This window comes from Poeciliopsis prolifica, unplaced genomic scaffold (genome assembly GCF_027474105.1).
Source record: "Poeciliopsis prolifica strain line A6 unplaced genomic scaffold, Auburn_PproV2 SCAFFOLD002, whole genome shotgun sequence".
NCBI lineage: Eukaryota > Metazoa > Chordata > Actinopteri > Cyprinodontiformes > Poeciliidae > Poeciliopsis > Poeciliopsis prolifica.
In genome coordinates, this window is record NW_026562377.1 from 18,358,843 (window position 1) to 18,374,303 (window position 15,461).

Consider the following 15,461-nt stretch of genomic DNA (forward strand, 5'->3'; position numbering starts at 1 on the left):
ACCAAAACCACTGCCAACCAACGAGAACACCAAGGCCTGTCTCACAGTTCTGAAACACACACAAAAAAATATTTGGTGATCCTCATTTGGTGGACAGATGAGACCGAAGCAGAACTTTTTGTCTGCATCTGTTTTATGACTCGTAGTATTTCAGGAAAAGAACATTATACCAATGTTGGTATGAGCTTCTGTGGCTGTTTTGCTGGATGAGGCCTTGGGTGACTTGATGAAGCCTTGAATTCTGTTATCTGGCAGAAGATGCTAAAAACGTCTGACCTTAAACTCCAGCCCGTTTGTGTTATGTAGCAGGACAGTGATCAAATAGCCATTTGAATGGCAGAAAAAAACACACACAAAAATAAAATGCTTGAAACCACTCCTCTACAAAGAGGAGTGGGCCAAGAATTCATCCATGGTGTTGTAAAAGCTCATCTCCAGTCATTGGACGATGGAAGTTGTTGCCACAAAGAGCGCAATAACCAATTACTAGGTTTAAGGGAGCAGGTTGGTTTAAAAGCTTTTCTTTGATTGGCCCAGATGCCCTATAATCTCTATAGATGAAACATCCTATTTATGCCCTTATTGTTTTAGTGCTGGTTATCCATATTTTTAGAAGAACTTTGTTCCCTTGATGAAAACAGCATTTTGTTTTTACTCAGCTTATGTGATATCAAATCAGTAAATATTTATAATGGAACACGACTCGTCATAACTAAGTGCAGTGAGATTTAACTATGGTATGTGCATGTCTTGGACTCTTTAGATGACTCAGAGTTACCTAATTTTGCACAGTCCCTGCTTCTGGACTAGGTTAAAGACACTAAGGTCATTGTTAAGATGCATATAATTGAAAGTCCTTCTGATTTGCCTCAAGGTACACAATGTGTGCTGTTAACACATCACGTTAACACATAAGGGCAAATTATGATACAATGATTTGGTGCGAAAGGACAAACTCTAATCCTTTTTCACTGATCCAAAAAAAGAAGCACAAGTCTTAACCATCAGCAGACTGAAGTACAGACAGCCAACAGTAAAAAAGAAAACAAAACAAAAAACATAAGAGTGTGGGCGTTTGACCTGAATTTAAACCAACAAAGAGCTTAAATGTCGATTCGGTTTATGTACATGGCATTTGTTTTCTTTTTCTGCACATTCTACATGTTGGGGTTGTTCCAGATGTCACCATCTAAGTTTTGCCTTTAAATTGTGTAAAGTCTGATCACAGGGCCATCGCTTACTTTGTTGTGATTCAACCTTTTTTGCATTGCATGGGGAGTTCACGCTGAAACCTTTAGTGAGCTATGAAGAAGTAGACTTTATGTTCATCCAAACAGCTTTAGGCTTTGTTAAATAACTTTTGTTTGATATTTGAACGGTGAGGAGAAGTCATGTCGCTCTTTAGAAAAAGAGCTCGCACGAAAGAACTGACTTTCATCGCTCACGCAAAGGAGCCGGCGATTCGAATCGGCTCGTTCGCGACCGACGCAAAGCCACTTCGTTAAACGCCCGAGAAAGCACAGAATCGAGTGAACGCGGTTTGTACATTGTTGAATCGATTCATGGTGAGTGTCAAAAGCCGCGCATGTCCGTCCAAATCCACCACGGGGGTTTTCTCGCGTGTCCTTTGAACTTGCCTGACAGGATGTTCGCGCTATTTATGCGGGACTCTCCCAGTGGGCGTCACAAACACACCGCGGTCTGATGCTGCAGGCGACTCACTGCTGCCGCTTCCTGTATTGAGGCACCAGCGGTCAGCGCGTTGAACAACTGTGCGTTTCAGAGCCCCGCACCCCTGAGTTTAAACACCGAGGGAGTGCTAGCGGAGACCCCGGGGTGTCCGTATCCTGCCGCGGTTGGACGGAAGCTCAGAGAGGAGGACTTGCTGCTCATTTCAGCTCGCAGGCGCAGAGCACGATTTTCACTGGAACTGGTGCTAGCTAGTAGAGGCTAGGTGGCTAATGGCTAATAGCAGCAGGTAGATTACGGACAAGAAGCCGACGAAAACAAACCTGTCGCGTTTTAAACCTTTAGACGAGACCGGAAACCAGCCGACTTTTGAAGGGCATATCGGTATGACTCGGTTTGTCGGTTTGGCGAACTGACATGCTCCGAAAAGTGCATTAACTCTGCTAACGTTAACTAGCCAAGTCACTAGCCACTTAGAGCGAATCCTGTTGCTTTTCCCCCCTCCCAGGTAGATCTCTGATTAGGGGCAAGGTTAGATCAGCCGCCTCGTTGCTCTGTTGTATTTTTATTTATTTTTTTACCGAGTTTAGTTTAGTTAAAATAGAAATGGCTCCTAAAAGAAGACCCGTTCCACTGAACATTACGCCCATTGGGGAGGGACAGGCCACCTCAAACACCATCGATGCTGCATCTGAGTAAGTACATTTATGTTGAGTTTCAATCAACTGCTGGCGAACAAATGCTTCCTACTGCTCTATTGTATGACCCTGTTCTACATATCTGTTGATGCTTGGTTCATTTGTACAGGGGTAGCAATGTAAAACCACCAACATTTATGTTACTATGTCATAAAAAATAAAAATGGATAAATTGTGGAATCCTGTTTCTGTTTTGAGTTTCCCAGTTTTTAATGGCAGAGTAAAACAGTCCAGTTTCCATGCAATTCCCTGTAAAAGAAATGTATTTTCTCCATAGTAGTACTTCCTGTATGAACTGTTGTCCTTCCTGCTTGCATGTTCTCCACTAAGAGCCAACCTTGAGGCCTTACAGAAGAAGCTGGGTGAGCTGGACCTCGACGAACAACAGAGGAAACGCCTGGAGGCCTTCCTCACCCAGAAGGCTCAGGTCGGTGAGCTGAAGGATGAAGATTTTGATCCAATATGCGAGTTGGGGGCAGGAAACGGAGGAGTGGTCAACAAGGTCCAACACAAACCTTCTCATTTGGTCATGGCTCGAAAGGTGAATGCTGAAGATTTTCTTTTTTTGTTTTTTGTTTTTTGCATCAGGTGAAGCAGAGAGGTTGTTTTTTTCTGTTTATTTAGTTTTGTGTTTTCGTCCTCATTCTTTCGTGGTTAAACAGTTTTCAAGTCGAGTTCGATAAGAATCAGGTAAAGTTTAGTGACGCATCCTTTGACACGAACATGGTGATAATTTTTTATTTATTTTTTTAATGTTGGGATCAAATCTACTACCAGAATCAAAGAATGTTCACTCCTTAGGGAAAAATAGGTCTGAGGTCAATGAGAGCCTGGAAATGTTATCTGCTGAACTTTGCGCAGCAGCATTCCTATTAACTTTTAGGATTTAACTCTGTTTAGCTGAATAGCCTATCACGTAAATCTTAAATGGTATTTTTCTGAGTAAATGAATTGCAAATTATGCAAAAGATCTGAGTTGGGGTTACTTGCCACCAGTGCCTCATTATCAGAAAATACTGGAAACTAGGTTAAGTTAAATTGATAAACCAAAGTTTGTGGGGGTTTCACAGTTTTTTGTTTTGTTTTGTTTTCCAATAATCTTAAGTGTTAATATTTAAAATTCTGAAATCCTCACATTTTCCATGCAAGATCTATGACCACATTTGGTTACGCTACAAATGTGAAGGTCTGTTTGTTCATCACTTCGAATAAATAAATCTGATTTATTTCAGATATTCAAACTACCTAGAAAACATTTGAAGAAGTTAAATTAACCTTTTGCATTTAAGTAAATAAAAAAGTAAAATCAAGCTTTGATTTTATTAATCAAAACAAGCTAAATACTTGCTCCTTCATTATTAAGGTGTTTCATATAAGACATCGGCTTTAGTTGCTAAAGTTGTAATTTTCTCACTTCGGTTAAATAGAACCTATTTGACAAGTGGAATTAAGCATGTCTTTTGTTTCTGTAAATTGTGCATGCCACAAATTTAAATCACAATGATCTTTAATAAGTGTTGAATCTGAACCTGCGGAGGCCCTGGTTCAAATTCTGAAGCTGCTGTTATAATTTCTAAGGAAAAAGTCCAGAACCGTTAGGTCGCAACTTGAAAGTGTAGTGTGTTTTTAATACAGCAAGGCATTCCAGTTGTATGAGAAGTGATCCGTGTCTTTTCGGGTCATTAAATCTGCATAGTGTTAGAGTTTAAGGCGACATGTCCTCCGTCTGTTCAAGGTTGTTGCTTCAACATCAGCAGGAGCTTTCAACTTCTCTCTTCCCAGTTAATTCACCTGGAAATCAAGCCCGCCATCAGAAACCAGATCATCCGAGAGCTGCAGGTGCTGCATGAGTGCAACTCTCCCTACATTGTGGGCTTCTACGGAGCTTTTTACAGTGATGGAGAGATCAGCATCTGCATGGAGCACATGGTGAGAGACTCTCACTGATAGTTATCTCCTGAGCTTAATGAATGAATGAACACCTTTTATCTCAGTCAACATGCCAAAGTGAAGTCATATCGAGTTTGGTCTCTTTGTGTAATGTTCCGTAACATTTTGTCGTCTTGCCAGTGACAAAATGAAATTACTGTTATGCAGTTTCAATATTTGTCCATTTTGTTTTCACACAATCACAAATCGATCCACTGCTGGTTTTCTGATAATCTGATAAATTGATGTAAAATAAACTGGAGGTGAATAAAAGTAGACAAGATTAAGTCTTTCGTCTGTTGAGTCAAGTTATACATTTTAGAAACTTTGGACGATGACCAATTATTATGAGAAAAACATGATTAGTGTATTGAGAAAATACTGGAGGGCGAGTTTGAGTTCCTCTGGAAAGCTGATCATGTGTCAAAGTTAAATCATGTTTGAGTTTGCATATGCTTTAAATGTGACCTAATCTGTGTTTCCTGAAACATAAAAAGCACCAGACCTGGGTAGCAATTATTAATTGGGATGAATCCATTATTTAAATGATCTTCAACTATTTTAGAAATTTAATAATTGTTAACTGGAGTATACAGTTAACAATTAACTGTTTTGATCTTCCCTGATCTTTGCTGGAAGATCAATACACTCACAGTTAGAAGTATTTATTTTTTTAGCTGCAGATCATTTGCATCCTTTGATACAAATGATCAAATGCTATTGTTCTGTTTTGGGATATAATAGTTTTTCTTATTTAAAAAAGGAATTGCAATGCATTTCTAATATTATACTAAAAATGGTTAAGTGAAAAATCATCAGACTGCCTTTTTTTATCCAATTAATTAGCAGAACAAACGATTATTAAAATAATCACTATTTGCAACCAGTCTGGTCATTTAGACATGCTCCTTGTTAAATCAGTTCATTCTTTTGATTAATGGGAAACACAGGTGTGTTTTTACATGCATGTGTCTATAAATGATTTTTATTATATTTTTTTTGTTTTGTCTAAATATAAATGTTTTCTCAACAGGATGGTGGCTCGTTGGACCAGGTTCTTAAGGAAGCCAGAAGAATCCCTGAAGAAATCCTGGGAAAAGTTAGCATAGCTGTATGTATTGTATTTGGAGTCCATTTTTTTTCTTTTATTAGTCTTTATTATACTTTTAAGTTTTTAACTTGCAAGTACTCAGCATCTAACATTCAGCATTAGCAATGAATTAAAACTTTTGCAGGATGTTTATGCTGCCTATTTGCAGTTCCTAGATATTATTGTGGAATGTGACTCAAAGTTGGGTTCTACCTGTGAATAGGTAGAAGATGCCTATTCACAGATTTTTTTTTTGTGCTTTTCTTTTTTTTAATCATTTGAAGCTAAATTTGAAAATGAAATTTACTTTTGTTTTTATAGCCTTGAACTTGATTCTGAGCGGATATCTGGGAAAAGATCGGGACATCTTAATTCTCTCTGAAAAAAAAATATATATGTTGCAAATATGTACTTTAATAGTGCTTAATCTCTTACTTACAGGTGCTAAGGGGATTAGCTTATCTGCGAGAGAAGCATCAGATCATGCACAGAGGTAAAGACACACCCTACAGTTTAACAGCAGAATGACATTTGATTATGAAGACTGATTAAAGGCTGCCACAATCAGACTGTTTTCACAATAACAAATTTTGCTTTATTTAGAAAACTGTCAGCAATTACTAAGCATGCATTGGTCTCACACCAACCTTGATTTACTTATGGTGCTTTCTGGGTCACAGATTTGGTTAACTTTTAAAATATTCGCAATCCACACTGTCAGAGTTTCTTTCAAGGCTTCAAGGTTTTTGAGAAGTGAAGTTGTTGCACCACAGCACACTTGTCATTGCAAAAGTTAGAGGAAGTTCAATGAGCGACGACTAAACAAGAAATAGGAGGCAATGCTTTATGTGCAGTTGTAAGTACATGAATAATTAAAGGGATGAAGAGCATAATTATTTAGCTCTGCTGTTTGTATACAAAATAGGGTTTCTGCGGATTCTCTGTGTTAAGTTTAATTGTTGCATTTTAGACCAATTATTCTGTGATTTTCTGTAGATTTTAATTACATTCAGTAACTTGCTAAATTTGTGCAATATGCTGTTTTTATTGCTTCTTTCATTCATTTTATTCGTCTTTGTTTTAAGAAATTGCTTCATTCCTAGTTTTGTCTGAACAGGTCAAGCTGTGTTGCTGTTTGACAAAACTACAAACATAAACGGTCAAAGTCAAAGCATTTTCGTGACTTCATCTACTGCTGTCTTTTTTTTCCCCCTCCTTCATGGGAAAGTATATTTACTACACACTGTTAGAGGGAATTGGTGTGTAGTTGCTGGAATTCACTTGAGTCTCGTGCTGGAGCCAAAACACTCAAAGTTCAGTTAACAAAATTATTTTTCCTTTGATAACTTGCCAAATAAGTTTATATAATTTTTAAATGCAATTGTACTAAAAAGATGAATCTACTGAAAATTGTAGTAACCCTGCAAAAAGTGTTTTTATAACCATTTATTTCCACAAAAAATAGTCCCAAATATAATCAAATGTCCAGTCTAGATTTGATACCTGATAAGTAGATGATGTCAAAAACTTTAAGAGCTTCTGATGCAAACTTCTGTACAGATCACTAAGAAGTAGGGTTGGGCAACTATCTTATGGGTATCTATTGTGTTAAGAATTTTGATTTATTTTAAAATCAGATTCCACAATACTCAAAAAATCAGTGTCTTCTAAACACAGTTTTCAGGTTGGACGACTGAAGCTTCTGAACGTTCACAGGATGCGGAGTAAACATTTGTTGATCATATTGTTAAAGATGTGATCTAACAGGTACGGCCTTGTTTCTATGGAAGAGCCTCAATGTGAGACGGGACCAGTTGGAACATTGTAATTGTATACACCGGCTTGTCTGGTTTCACTCTTCCTCCAGCTTGTTTAGCTTCGTAGGAAACATGCATTCCTTACATGTTTGCTGGTAATGCACGGTTCAGCATCTGTGTTGATTCAACCTTCTGCACTGCTTTTAAAAACCTCTTCATATCCATCTGTCGTCTCAAGTTGCCTTTATTAGATAATGAGGCCTTTTTTCCATTTTCCTTTCAAGAACAAGAGATTCTTAAGTTGGGATTCTGACTAAGGCTTACCGAACAATCCTGAGTTTTGTGTGGATGTATAAAATGGAGAACTGCATGTATTGGTAAAAATGATCAGCAAAACAAATGGCAAATCCCACTGTTTGAACGCTCAAGTTTAACTCCAAAAACACAAAGTCTTACCAAGTATTTTTGGTCTAGTTTCTAGTGCAACAAGACAAAACCAACTTATAGGTAACTTTTTAGCAAGAGCTTGTTTTCACCCAATAATTCAATAATATTGATTAAAAAGTACTGGTTTAACCTAAATAATCTGCCAGAGAAACAGGACATTTTTCCCATTTAAGTTAAAATGTCTTATTCCTCTGGCAAATTATTTCACAAGTAATTAGTACTTTTTCATCAGTATTAAGGAATTGTTGACTTAGAAGCTCCTGCATCGTGCTGCAGCTTGTTGCAGCATGATGCATCAAGCTGCATCATGCTGCTTGTTAGCCAAAATAAGTTTTGGCTTATTTCAAGTGGACCAATCCATTTTTCACAAGAAACTAGACTAAAAATACTTTGCAGGATTTTGTTTTTGCAGTGGTGTCGCCCTTCCCGGCTCCAAGCTGTGACCGACAACTCAAATGTAGCAAGACTTCACACAAATTGGGAAAACAAAAGAAATCTCATCTGCTTTTTTTTTTGCTGTTGTTTCTGCTTGTTTTAGGTCTTTACCCAAGCCACTTCTTTTTAATCATTTGCTGTGATTCCTGAACACATTTTGTCACCCATTTTTCCCCCTGTTCCTGTGGTCGGTGTCATTCCCTCGTAACACTCAGCCCTACTTAAATTTTTTGACAAAATCTATCACAACTAGCGCTCTCTTAATTATTTAAGTCAGATTTTGTTCAGAAATCTGATGTCCAGGCTTTTAACTCTCATTGCTGGTGACAAAGACCCAGATTCAGACGAGGAAAAGTGTTTACACCCCGCTTAAATGTTTCCGAGACGCTTATTACTCCCACCACATTGTCTTATCTGGGAATGTGAGCAGTTTGTGATAGATTTAGATTTATGGTGCAAAACCAGGGCTGCTTCCACGTTGCCCCAGTGAGAAATCACGGCTGTCCTATTGTGAGTTAATGCCAAGATGCACATTTTGACTGCAGTGAAGTTTTTCCTCTGACTTCAGGGTCGGTGGTACTCCAGGATGGAGTTGTCTGTGAGCTCAGGCGGTAATTACAGCCTCTCGGATGTGATTAGAGAGCAGACGCGCCCTGTTGACCCTCCCTGCCTGTCTCCCTCCATCGTTCTCCTGCTTCTTCATGCCACCTCTCTCTCAGTCGTTGCTCACATGTCCCGTGCCCTCTACTAAAAGGCACCATTATTTTGCAGGCTGTATTTCAGTGTAGACTTTTAACAGGGCTTGTGTGACATTTGGTGTGAAGGTTGAGCCATCTGCCGCTCAACTGGCCAACCTGCTTTGTGTGGGTGTGTCGAGAATTTTCACTTGTTCTGTTTTCTCTCCATCAGAAACCACTGCTTATGCACAATACCAGTGTGCTCATGTACAGCTACTCCTTTCCATGAACCTTTCCACTTCTTGCATAAGAAAACCAAAAAGCTTTTAATACGTTTTATTTGGCATCAGGTGATAGACCAACACAAAGTAGTGTCTAATTGTGAAGTGGAAGGAAATGTGTGTCAATGGTCCTTAAATTTCATCTCTGACCTGAGTCAAAACATTGTAGGTCCGCTGTTGACTACAGTTACAGCTGCAGATGTTGCATCCAGCGACTGAGGCTTTTGCCCTGTTTCTTTCGTCTGTGTTCCTTACATGGCTTGTAGCGAACTTTAAACACTTCTTATACATTTGACTCAATGATGCTACACTTACAGATTTATGGAATGCAAGACTATTAGTGTTCCTGTAAACAATTTCCTTGAACCGAGCCGTTGATCTCCGTAGCTCTTCTGGAGTTACTTTAGGCCTTTAGCAGAAATTCTTGATTTCTGCTCTCCTTGCCAAATTTGTTCATTTAAACATCCAGTCACGGTTTAATTTATATGCAGTAAGCCTGTGGCAATAAATCAGTTGATCACAAAATTTAAAACGAGTGATCATTTCAATTTATTTCCACGATTTGTTTTTTCTTGTTTCTCTTTCTACCAAAGAGTGAATGACAAAAGGCTTCAGTGTGGTGCATTGGTCTCAACCAGCCCCCCAGCACCCCCTCCCCCTCCTTTTTTTTTTTTTTAAGGGTAATATTGTTTACAGAAACTTTACTTCTGGGTATCCGAGCAGATGAGTAGATTTTGCTTTTAGAAAATGTTGAAAGCAGAATGTAATTTTCCTTCTACTTGACAAGTATGTTGTACTTTGTGCTTCTCTATCACCCAAAACCTCAGTAAAGTAGGGGGGAGGAGCCAAGGGGTATAAAAACTTTTGCGAGGCACTCGATGTACTTTGGAAAAAAAAAAAAAAACTGTCTAAAAGCTTTAAGGTGTTCTATAATATGACAACAAAGCAGTAATCCGTATTTGTGTAACTTTGCTTCTTTGGTGTATTGTGCGCAGCACTCGTCGCAACCCTGAATATGTAATGTAGATGTGTTTGTTTGTCTGTCCCTTCTGCCGCAGACGTGAAGCCCTCCAACATCCTGGTCAACTCCCGTGGGGAGATCAAGCTGTGTGACTTTGGTGTGAGCGGCCAGCTCATAGATTCCATGGCCAACTCCTTTGTTGGAACGCGCTCCTACATGTCGGTGAGTCAGCTCTGCACGCCTGCGCCCCCACCCCTTTTTTCCTCTGGCCCTATCCCCACTTTCCCTCTCCATTCCTCTCTCACGGCTCTTGCTCAGCCAGACCCGCCCTCTGCCTTCCCCTCACTCCCCCCTTGCCAAGACACGAGGGCTGTGCCTAGGAAAGAGCTCGAGCGAGTGCTTGCTCTTTCTTGTCCTCCTACCCCCTCAGTCTGAGATGCCTGGGGTCAAGCGTCCCAGTGGACTTGGAGTTTCCAAGCACAAAATTGTTCCTGAGCAGCATCATGGATGGTACAGGTCGTTGGCCTTTGGCTGTCACTTTCGTCACACACCTGAGTTTGGACACCCGTCCAACTCGAACATTGTAAAACTGTTTTTCCCTTCCTGCCAAACCCTCTCTCTTTGTCTTCTTTTCCAAATCACACCCCACCCATTCTTGCCTCGCTATCCCCTCATACTCCCCCTTCCCCTCTCTTCTCCTCTGCTTCCTGCCTCTCCCCAGCCCCTTGCCCAACCCTGTTGCATTCCCCTGGCATCTTGGCTGTACCTGGTCCCTCTGACGTAGTTGTGCGTTTCTCAACAGCCGGAGAGACTGCAGGGCACCCACTACTCGGTTCAGTCTGACGTGTGGAGTATGGGCCTGTCCCTGGTGGAGCTGGCGATCGGCCGCTACCCTATACCCCCACCAGACGCCAGGGAACTGGAAGCCATCTTTGGACGCTCCATTATGGACGGGGCAGAGGGAGAGCCTCGTTCCAACATGGCTAGACCGAGACCCCCGGGCAGGCCTGTGAGCGGTATGAAATCAAACATTTTAAACTAAAGTTCTCCTTGTGATTTTACACAAATCCCAAGAGGTCATAATCATTATTTTTGTTTCCTCCACAGGACATGGGATGGACAGTAGACCTGCCATGGCCATCTTTGAGCTGTTGGACTACATTGTGAATGAGGTCTGAAAAATAACTGATCGATTTAGCCGCTATATTATTTTTATTTTTTTTCAGCTGTTCTTCTGATGATGATTTTTTTTCCACAGCCACCGCCTAAGCTACCACAGGGTGTCTTCAGCAGTGACTTCCAGGACTTCGTGACAAAATGGTGAGCGCCAGAGAATGAGGAGTACTATTTATTTGGACACTTGTGTTTGGGTGGAAAATTGTCATTCGTTTCTAATTAAATTTTTCCACATGGTGACTGAAAATGTTGCATTACGTAGATAGTCTGGCGATGTGGTGCCTTGTAAAAGTTGTTGTGCCCCTTAAAATTATTAATATTTTGTCACATTATAGCCAGAAACTTCAATTTTGAGGTCAAGTAGATTTATGTCTTGAATTTGACTTGGTTGTTTTAACAGACAAGCGCAGTTGACCTAAACCATTCCACATTACACACACAAGTTGACCTAAGTCATTCCATTGTGGATCCGGCTGTATGTCTAGACTAATCCTGTTTGAAAGTGAAGAATCCTATCAGTCTAGAGTAATTTACATCTACTAACTTTTTTTTTTTTCAGAATGATTGTGTATTTAGCTCCATCCAAGGGTAGATGTGTAATATGAATAAATATTGTTCTGCCAACAGATTCGTCCACCTGCATATTTCTGCAGTTCTTACAGTTATCATGGTTTCCTGACTTATCATTTAGTGTCAACTTCACAATTATGTACAACTTTGTTAGTGCATTTCTTAAAATCGGAATGAAATATAACGTTTGTGGTTGTCATGGGAGGAAAATGTGAAAGGGTTCAATGGTTATGGAGAATTGTGGTCCAAAACAAGAACATTTATAAATGTCAACATTCTTTTTGTACCTGCAGCTTGATTAAAAACCCAGCCGAGAGGGCAGACCTGAAGATGTTGATGGTGTGTACGCAATCTTTGCTAACCTGTTCTTTTTGATCTCTGGGTAAAAGTCAATGTTGCAAACCAAAGTTTCTCTTTGTTTTCAGAATCACACATTTATCAAGCGATCGGAAGTGGAGGAAGTGGACTTTGCCGGATGGTTGTGCAAAACCATGAACCTCCACCAGCCCAGTACTCCCACTCGCACCACCGAGTGATCAAGCAACCTCCACACAAAAGAAAGAAGAAAAAAAACAACCTTGTCTGTCCCTGATCTGACACATTACTGGGGTCTCTGCATTCATGTACACAATCCACCACACATGCTGGCACTATTTTTTTTTTTTTTTTACTTTTTTTTTTCTTTATTGTCCATCTTTTCTCTTGGGTAAAACATTTGTAGCTTCCCTTTGTTTATTTCGTCAACAGCAGCAGAGCCTGTTGAGTCATTATTGTACTGTAAGACCACAGCTTCACCATGGTGGTGTCAAGAGCAGCCTCCGTTCACGTTGTCACACCGCTGCAGAGGATGTAAAGCACTGAAGGGCTGCCGTAGTGTCATCAGAATTTCCAGTGGCAAACTTCTTTTGTATTGTTGAATATTCTGTATTAATCTTTTCTATGGTGGCTTGTGGGGCTGTATTTTATTAACCTGCTGTAAAAGAAGGAAACATGTTGTACTGAAAGTTTAAAGGAAATGTAACCTGCAATCATCTTGCAGACTTTATATTTGCTAAGTGATGGGAAAATGCCTCAATTATGGTTCAACCCCCCCAAACCCCTCACATTTAGTTGATAGCGGTTTCTTGCAGATCTTAGAATCACCTTCAGTTTAATAATCAATAAGAGTGCATTGCAAGCAAAACGGGCACCCATGGGAGTCATTTTCACTTTTTTGGCATGCAAGCAATCTTTTAAAGGATCATTCTGTGAACACTTTCCCAAACCAAAGAGGGTACTCATGACTATTTCTTTTGCTGGTTGTCTTTAAATTTGTGAGCACCAAATCAGTGTAATTTGGTAATCTAATTTTCTTTCAATAATTGACACTCCAACAGTGTGGAGTTTTTTTATACTCTTTTTGTCACCATTCATATTTCTTTTACTTCTCTTGCATGTCTCACAAGGGATGAGGTATGTCCTCCAGAAGCTTGGTATTTGCCAGGATGTCTATCTAGACATTACAAAAATTAGGACAAAGGCGTTTTCGTGAGTTGATATAGCAAGGCTCAAATTTCTAATGACTTTGTGTACTTAAGATCATGACAGGGATGAGCTGACGTTTTTAATCAAGCCTCAGTTTCTGCTATGATGGCGCAAGTTTTCAATTGCAATGAATGACCGTTTTTGTTTTCTTTTTTTCCTCTTTATTGAATACTTTCTACCCAAAGTGTGTTTGATTAATTTTCCAACGTACTGCTACATGTGACGCTGCAAGTTTCAACTTGGGACAAGACTTGTTTAAAGGCTTGCTTGTGGAAAAGACTTGGGTTAAAATGCTACTTAAATACACCCTTTTTTTTCTTGCAACTTTGGTTTATAAGCGACAAGAACACAGCCTCGCAATGTATCGTGAGATCTGTCAAAAGGTACAAGGGGTCTGACTGGAGATTTTCACCCAGGTCAATTTCGGTCACTTGGTGGTGTTACCTGCTAGCCCGCTGTCTTGCTAGAGCTCTTGTATTCTCTCTTTGCTTATGGCTGCCCTTTCTACCCTTCTGCCCTGCCCTCTGAAATGTGCATTCTTTAAAAGTAAATGGATGCATATTCACCTGTATGTGTACAAAGCTATAAACAAAAATTACATGAGTACTATTTTGCAGTCTTAATATACAAATTTTTGATTTTATGTAAATGACAAGAAGAGTCATTTTATTATAATATAAAATGTGTTGGAAATGGTTATAATGTATAAAAAAAATTGAAATAAAACTTATTTGTGAATGTAAATGCATATGCTTCTCTTTAGGGAAAGAATTGAGCATTATAAAATGTGTTTGTTGTGGTGGCTTCAGGATCATGATGGTGTTGCTTTGTTAGCCCATAATGTACTGTGAATATTACGAATCAATTAGAATAAAATGTAAAACTAAGTAAACATTCAAAATAAGACACCAGAAATGGAAATAAACAACTAAAAAGAAAAGTTGTAAAATACAAATTGGCTGTATTATCTTTTAAGAATATAAAAATAAAACATTAACTTTGAAACAAATTCTGAATTATGATCATTTAAGGCATTGATGGCAAAAATAAAAACAAAAGAACCAACTCAACAAGAATAAGCCTAAAGATGAAAATTCGATATTAAGATGCGGACTTAATTATGGTTAAGTTAAAGCCTTACTACAAATATTTTGAAGGTTATTTGAAAAATAATTTTTGCTGCAGTGGAGATAAATGTGGCTATTTGTGTTCCAGTTTATTTGATCGTATATATATAGTCTGAAATCTGTGGTATTGTGAGCATGATGGCTAAGACTAATAAGTGTGAGTTGGGGCTCATTATGAAGCCCTAACATTAATTATTTGGATCTGTTTGTTTGTTTTTTTTTTTTTTTTTTTTTTTGGTGTCTTGTTCAGGCTTGCCCGAGTCTTTGTAAATCTGCGCTACGGCCCTGGCAACAGGAGAGTCGAGCTGAGTTAACTAACTCTGGACGTTTGAGCTTCAAAGACTCGACTGAAAGTCTACCAAACCAAGAGAGAGAGGGAGAGAGAAAATATAGCATGTCTGGACAGCCAGTAGGTATGTGAGCGCACTTAACCTCCGACCATCAGCGCGGAACCGCAGCGACAGAATGTTCCCGCTCACTGACAAAAAAAAAAAAAAAAAAAAAAAGCTTCTGGTTAATTTGGGAGACATAACAAGCGTGCAGGGTGAAAATGGGGCTGGTTTTTGAAACGGTAAGTGTTCCCTTTTTCTTTCCCAGAATTTAATTTCATTTTATTTATTTATTTATTCATTTATTTATTTGGTATAAGCACAACTGCATTCCCACATTCAATGAGCTTTCGAATGGCCGTCCCAAACTTAAATTGGCACCGGTCGTTTAAGAGGCTTCGTCCGGCTTCTGGTTCGGGTATTTAACGATGGTGAACTACATAAATAAAAGAAGCTGCAGAGAAACTTAGCACCTCACCTAGGGACACTTGACGAAACCTGGAAATCACCGACAAGGCCACGTTTACTCAAGGGGAATCCAATGAAGTCAGCATTAATGATGGCGTCGTTAATAGCTACGAAAATGAGCCCGCGTTTGTCTTTCTCTCGATCTGGTGTGTTCTCTGATTTGGGCAAACAGATGTCCTCCAGACCCAGTGCTGAAATCCTGAGCTGTGAAAATGAGCCTTGTTAGGAAATAAGTGTTCCCTGAGGGTTCCCAATCCCAGTCATACAGTGATCAGGCCTAACGTGACCACTGTCTCATCAGAA

The 15,461-nt window shown here is 39.5% G+C and overlaps 1 protein-coding gene across 1 annotated transcript; it reads left to right on the top strand.

Annotated features, from left to right (window-relative positions):
- The first annotated feature begins 1,516 nt into the window (after nucleotides 1-1,516).
- Nucleotides 1,517-13,978, top strand: map2k2a (mitogen-activated protein kinase kinase 2a). The gene is made up of 11 exons (XM_055056298.1): nucleotides 1,517-2,384; nucleotides 2,718-2,928; nucleotides 4,170-4,316; nucleotides 5,350-5,427; nucleotides 5,848-5,899; nucleotides 10,062-10,186; nucleotides 10,767-10,980; nucleotides 11,072-11,136; nucleotides 11,223-11,284; nucleotides 12,004-12,049; nucleotides 12,136-13,978. The coding sequence occupies exons 1-11, from the start codon at nucleotides 2,296-2,298 to the stop codon at nucleotides 12,244-12,246; spliced, it is 1,200 nt and encodes a 399-aa protein (XP_054912273.1). The 5' UTR covers nucleotides 1,517-2,295; the 3' UTR covers nucleotides 12,247-13,978.
- The last annotated feature ends 1,483 nt before the right edge of the window (nucleotides 13,979-15,461 follow it).